We start from the raw sequence: 6,915 nt of genomic DNA, 5'->3' as shown, positions 1-6,915 counted from the left end.
TCACATGAGGGTCGCTCTGGGGAAGGTGTGTAATATTCGTAAGCAAGCCAAGAACATCAGTGGTTAATCACAGCATTTGTGAACCTGAAAGGCTCTGAACTCGAGTTCTGTCAGAGCCTGAAATACAGCGCACTTACATAAGCCACTAGAAACAAGGCCATTCGCTTCTTTACGTGCATTTAAAGAAGTCCAGGCAGTTAGAAAGTAAAATCATTTCAATACGAACCCACAAACTAACAGTCACTTTGTGGTTGAATTACTTAACCACTTCTAAGTGGCTGTCCAGTAGCTGCCAGTGAACAGAGAACACCATTCTATGGGGGAAACACTAGAAAGGCAGTGATGGGTCCTAGTATAAAGGCCCCACAGAGCAGAAGAGGAGACTCCTAAAAACACACCTTAAGGAAAGGTCAGTCCTGGAGCAAGAATACATGACTGAAGAGATCAGTAAACAAGCTATACTTGATTAGAAGTCATTTACTAACAATGCCTGTTTGCTTTTGTACTACTAGTATTTCAAAACCAACAAGGAGAGCTTCAGAGGAGAAAAACAGATGTCAAAACAAACGAACTTTTATCCACGACAGGAGCATGCATCTATTTACCCAGCACCGAGGACACCTGATAGCAGTAGAAAGCCTGAGCTGGAAGATGGGGACAGCAGCAAGGTCCACAGCCCCTCAGCCTGCCAGGACAAACTGAGGGTCTTGCCTATTTCACCAAAACGTTAAAAACTGATGGTTAGGCTCTGTCCCATGTCTACCTCTCTGGTTGGTTTTGTAGTTTTTTTTAAACACTTTGCAGTGAGGCAGCAGCTGCTTTGAGGTGCACAGTGCACTGACAGGATGCTCTCTGCCACCCAGAAGTCTGTAACACAGCAGGGCTTTTCTGTTTGGCTGGGTTGACAGCATTTGCTGAAGTAAAATGCAGCAATACCTTGTTACAGTACTTTACTATTCATCTACTGCTTCAAAATTCTTTGGATGAACAACAGTAACACCCTTACCCCTCCACAATATTAGGATGGATAGATTCACAGAATGGTTGGGCTGGAAAGGACCTTAAAAGAATTTTGCACTCTCGGGATTCTCACTCACAGTTGAAGATGACAAAGAAACAAGGGGAAAGTCCTCATTTTGCTGTACAACTTTATGACAAAATTCTCTGAATGGCCCTTTCCTTCTTTCCTTCTACAAGCATAAAAAAAAAACCCACCACCTCCACAACATAAATCATAGCCTTAACTTGTCCAATCTGAAAATGTCCCTGTCTCTTCTTAAGCAGAGAAAGACTGTAGTTTCATTAATGCTAAGTAGTTCATTTTTTTAACAACTCAATCTGGATGTTGGCTAGCCAGAGTAGGAAATATTCTAAATTGAAGATAAAAATTAAATTAGGTAAGTCAAGGTGTTTTGGGAGACGCTTACCTGTGCTTACTTCTCCATTTCAAGGCTTAAAATCCACCGTATCTTGTGGAAAATTTTCCTTACTTCTTTCGTATTTCTCACTGAACTGTGTTCCCAAAACGCTGAATTAAAAACTGAAATATAATCATCAGAATATTGTTTATAATTTGTCAGCTTGGAACTGTAACAAATGACATAATTTACTGGCACCACAGGAGTTATAATGCATTTCAACATACTTCCTCTGTGTGTATTGTTAATATTTTCTAACAGCTCTCCAATGTACTTAATTACTAACAGCTATAAAAGGGTTTCTCCTACAATAATATTTTTCCTCAGAGAAACATTAACTGAAACTTCCCTTGGTCATCAGGATACATTTAACCAGAAGTCCTTGTAGTATCTTTATTAATTTTAAACGTCATTAGTTTAAAAGTGATCAAGATTTTCTTACTGTTTAGTTATGGAAAGCTGTTATCTTCAGTTTCTCTTCCTCCAGATGTGGCAAAGAAACAAAGCTGCCTGGCTGTAGAACATTAGAGCCATTTAGATAAGCCAGAAGAATTATTTTGTAAACTCCCAAAGCCACACCAGGACAATTAGTTTCCTCTGCAGGCAGCAGAGTAACATGGTGTCCCAGGAGAGCACAGATGTAAAAAGTGCAGTGCTAGTCAACTACAGCAGAGTAAATCCCGCTTTACTCTGATATGGCGTGCTTATGTTGAAGGTATATCTACATCAGGAAACTCTCTATACAACTATTAATAACTTTCACATCACAAATAATTCCATCTAATGCTATGCTGCAGATGTCTTTGTATTAAGCATGGATACCAGACATGCTTCATCTTGCTACAGTTTAGACATTAGAAAGTAAACATCTATTTCCATGGTGCATCAGTACTGCCTTAGAGAAACAGATAGGTAAATGAAACAGTACTAAATAACGTGGCAGAAATAACCTTCTCAGAAACAAGACAGAAGAAAAAAGGCATGTAAATTGCCATGGGACATGATGATATTATCTTATGTAATATTCAGATCCAGAAACTATTTTAAAAAAAGCACAAAGGAGTCCAAGAAATTAAACACCAATGCTGTGCCTACATCACCTGTTCCTTGGAAATAGCTGTACTGAAAAATAATCTAGTTATATTTTAATTCACAGACTACCAGGATTGGATTCCAAGATTACAACATATTTTCCCTGTTTCAAAAACCTGTGACAGTTTTCCAATACTAATAATTGTTTAGAGTATTAGGGATTCTGTAGGAGTTCCAAGTGCCATAAAAAAGGAAGAGGGAGAACATGAGAACAGAACACATATGTGCATTTTTATCACCTATGTACCGATTTCAGAAAAGGTGATTGTGATCTGCAGCCAATGTTCAGACTGGCAGCAATAGATACCATATTCTTAAGCATAATTTCCATTTTTGAGCTTAACACTGAGACCTAACTTTTGCTTCTGAATGATACACGTTTAAATCCATGCACAGATGGCACTGTTTTCACATACTGAGGCCGACATCATGGGTAGTCAAAGAATATGTTTAATAAAAAATAATTAAACTTCCATTTGCTCTATAGAACATCATAGAAAGTAATTCAATAAATTACAAATGACTTTTTAAGACGCTTGTTCAACTACAGAAAGCAAATTCAGACTACACAGAACACAACTGGCAAATATTGCAAATGTCCAAAAAAAACCTGGACTAAGACTTGCATCATGAAGCCTGAAACAAGGGATAGAAATACAAGGCAATAACAGCTAAGGTTCTTTTAGTAACTACCAACACACACTTTATCATCACCTTGGATATCCTTTTAACTTCAGTATTAGTGTAATTCTACTGAGGTTTCCTTATAACCCTTAACTTTATACAACCTTATTTGCATATAGTTTATAGCTGATAGTGGGACATTTTTTTCCCCTTCTGGTTCAAACTGATTAAAAATAAACTCAATATATTATGTTCAAGTCTACACCAGCCTTCATTACTTGAAACTGTAATTGCCTTATTACATAGAAAGAATCACTAGAATGGTAACCAAACTCACTTGACCATAATTAGGAAAATACTTTATTTCATATATCTGATATAAATTAGGTTTTAGCCACAAGATTTAGGATTTGTTTTGTGGGGTAAGGGTGGGAAGTGATGCTATTGTTGACATACTCCATCATCAAACTAAGTTGTTAACTGTTTGTAAAACTTTGGCTATTTCATAGATGCATCCTAGTTAAATAAAAGTGCTATATTATGAAGGGCAAAATATTCAGTACGAATTGATTTTTTTTTCCATGATGAAGAATTGCTACCCCCTTCTCTTGGCAGTTTTAAATTTTTACTATTGCTAAGACACTGCATGAAGGGCCAAAAATCAGAATACTACTTGGGAAAATATGTAACCAGCACAATCCAAATGGTGCTTGTGTAATTACAGATAATACTGCTTCTAATCATGGGGCTAGTTATTTTGCACATAGAAACTTAGATTTCATTGGTAAAGTTCTTGATAAAAAACAACACAGTTGTTTTACTGTACAAGCAAGCAACAGAACTATATCAAAATATACAGTTTTTGTTTATTTTTAAATTTATCCCTTTGTAAAGCTTTTTCAATGACTTCTACTAGTACCTGTATCTGTTTTCTCTTAACACTTGCCTATTCTTGGACTGCAAACAATGTAACCAAGGTCAGCTGAAGTCTCAGACAGTTCACAACTTCTGTAAATGTCAATCTGGGCCTTGACTGTGTCAGAGTAATAGCAGCTTAAGAAGGAGGAGGAATCATATCACACATCAAATATTAGATGACTTTTATATAGTAAGGGATTCTTAGGATTTGGACTTAGGCCTTATGCCCTGTTACTGTGGTTTCTAGGAAAAATCTGTCTTCCTTACTATTCAAAGTGCTTTTTCTTTAGTGGGTAACTCAGCATAATATATGAAGTGATATCCCAATAATGATTTGGAGTAATATTTTATGTTTAGTCAGATTTAGATCTGCAGAGAAGTTTAAACTCAAAAGGAGTTCAAACCTATCTAGACTTAATTTACCATTATTAACTGGTAACTCCAGGAGGCTTTATGACATAAAACACAAATAGAAATCTACACGAACAAAGCAAACAAACAAATTTTACATGAAGTATGCAGTGTTGAAAGGTCTTTTCAGTGGCACTTTCTGACACTTTGCCTCTTCCGAGTCTTGGGGAAACTACTCCTCATTTTGGGACTTTGAATTCTGCAGAGGGAGCCCAAAACTTTGCAAGGTGTAAACTAAATAGATCTACATGGTGCCAAGTAGCGTGAGATATGACAGTTCTTGCTTTAATTTCCCCTTACTGCTGTCAAAGGGAACAGCTGTGAAAAGAGGGAAAAGAAAACCAAACCGAAATCAACAGTCATATCTCACATAACTCAGATTTTAACATGATATACAGGATGTCTTTAGAAAACAAAACAAAACCTGAAAACAAGTAATAGAAACCAATGTAAACTTCCTAAACTAACTCAGCTGAGGTAACAGGTAGCCAGTTTAATTGGCTGATTGGGAAAAATTTCTCTTTTTAAACACACTTGTACCTGAATTGGAAACAGCAGTGCATCACAACACTAGAGCATTTTCATGTAATTAAAGCAATGGATGGTGATGTAGATTCTACAGCTTTCATGACATTCATTAGCTGCCCAAATTATTGCTGAGTTTTGATCTGTAAATTATAAGTGTCAAGGAGGCTGTAAAACTATATTCAAATTAAATCAATAATATGCATAAAGTATTCTGTGTTCACTGCAAATATATTAAATATACAGCTCTTACTTGAGCATTATTTTCATAAAATTAACCCCCCAACAAAATTATAATGCCTTTTGTTGCAATTTTACACCATTGTGTATTTGATAGTACATACAAGTTCAGAAACTTATGAACTTCAAGAAATATTACATGCAAAATGTCTCTGAAAGCAGTTTGCACTTCTAAACAAATACTGAAATGTTCGGTCAGTAAATCATTGATGCACTCAACACTAGGTTATTTACAACAAAATAATTAAAGAATAAATTCAAAATCAGTTCATAATTTAAGTGCAGAGTCTGGGGTCAGTCTTCATCACTAGAATCTGAATCCTCAGATGAAGATGATGTACTATCAGATCCAGATGAAGCATCTGCTTTCTCTGAACCCTCATCTGTGCTGTTTTCATTGTGAGAGCTTGGCTCTGTTCCCCCTTTGTCTTCCTGATCTCTAACCCTAGAAATTTCCTCCTTTTCTTCTGTGGGCTTAGCTGAGCCTGTGTCATTGCTTTCACTGTTCTGTACATCAAAAATATTAGACTGAGACAAAGCTGGGATATGAAGATTAAGGCCTGGAGTGAGAAGCATCCCTGGGTAAAGTATGTTGGACAAAAGTAATGGGTTAAGAGAGAGAGGACTGGCAGCTGCAGCAGCAGAGGATGTTGAAGGAGAACTTGAAACAGAGTTTTCACCACCAGTATCTGTATTTTGGTCTTCTGTCCTTTCTTTCTTTGCATCTGCCTCCTTTGAATCGCTTCCCTTTTTTTCCTCTGAAACAGATTCTGTAGACTTTGTCAGAAGTCCTCCCATGCCCAGCAAGTTTGGTAATCCAGCCATCCCTGACAGCAGCATGGGGAACATGGCAGCCATGTTCTTAGCTTCTCCTCCAGTAGTTAGGCCAGCTGGCATTCCCATTAACCCTGCTGTTACTTGCAGCGACTGCAGGTTTTGCAGGTTTTGTTGTAAGGCCTGAAGACTCGGCAGATCCACTCCCGGCAGCAGGCCGTTAGCCAGCAGAGGGTTAACTGACACGCTGGCAGCGGTGGCTGCTGCTGCTGCAGCCGCTGTTGCCTTGGCAATCTCACTTTTGGGGCGCCTTCCTCTCCGGCTTACTTCCTCCCGCACAACAGGTCCAGTGAGAATACGGTCAAACATACCCTCTGGAAGAAATCCCTGCAACAGACACATTGGGGACTTTCAGAGTGTTGAGAGCTTAGAGAAGCAGAAGTAAAAGCAAACAAAAGACCCCAGTGCAAAGTAACAGTGTCAAAGATTATTCTTGTATGTTAGCACAGTAGCTTGATCTCTAGGCAGCTCACTGGAAATTTGTGGTTAATCTGCTATCACAGCTCAAATGTCTAAAGGCTATGCAGGTCTCTTCTCAGACCCTCCACTACCTCATCCTTAAAGGTCTGTTTGCGGATCAAGCCAAATATAGTTAATACCAGCAACAATCTTAGTACCTAAGCCAGAAGTGCTTTGCAGTATTGCCACATTGCAATAATTTAACAATTTAAAAAGAGACTCAATTTGAAGTTAAATGTGCAATTGCACGTGGAACTTTTTGTTATTGCTGGTGCCTGTTTCATGTCCTCCTATTTCACCACCTTTTTCAGCGCTTGCACGGTTGTTACTTCAGTTCTGTAAGCCCTCCTACCTAATGATGAATAAAGAACTGCAATAGTCATTAATATTCTCT

At 37.9% G+C, this 6,915-nt stretch overlaps 1 protein-coding gene across 3 annotated transcripts in view; it reads right to left on the bottom strand.

Annotated features, from left to right (window-relative positions):
• Positions 1–2,942: 2,942 nt before the first annotated feature.
• Positions 2,943–6,915, bottom strand: part of CHD9 (chromodomain helicase DNA binding protein 9) — an 86,880-nt gene continuing 82,907 nt past the window's right edge. For all 3 annotated transcript variants that reach the window (XM_064160372.1, XM_064160373.1, XM_064160374.1), the window contains one exon: positions 2,943–6,389. In XM_064160372.1, coding sequence (XP_064016442.1) covers positions 5,523–6,389 — 867 coding nt within the window. In that variant the 3' untranslated portion in view covers positions 2,943–5,522. The remainder of the gene's footprint in view (positions 6,390–6,915) is intronic.

Source organism: Pogoniulus pusillus, chromosome 20 (assembly GCF_015220805.1).
Source record: "Pogoniulus pusillus isolate bPogPus1 chromosome 20, bPogPus1.pri, whole genome shotgun sequence".
Classification (NCBI taxonomy): Eukaryota; Metazoa; Chordata; class Aves; order Piciformes; family Lybiidae; genus Pogoniulus; species Pogoniulus pusillus.
Note: the sequence above shows the minus strand (reverse complement) of the source record. Positions and strands in the feature narration are given on the sequence as shown.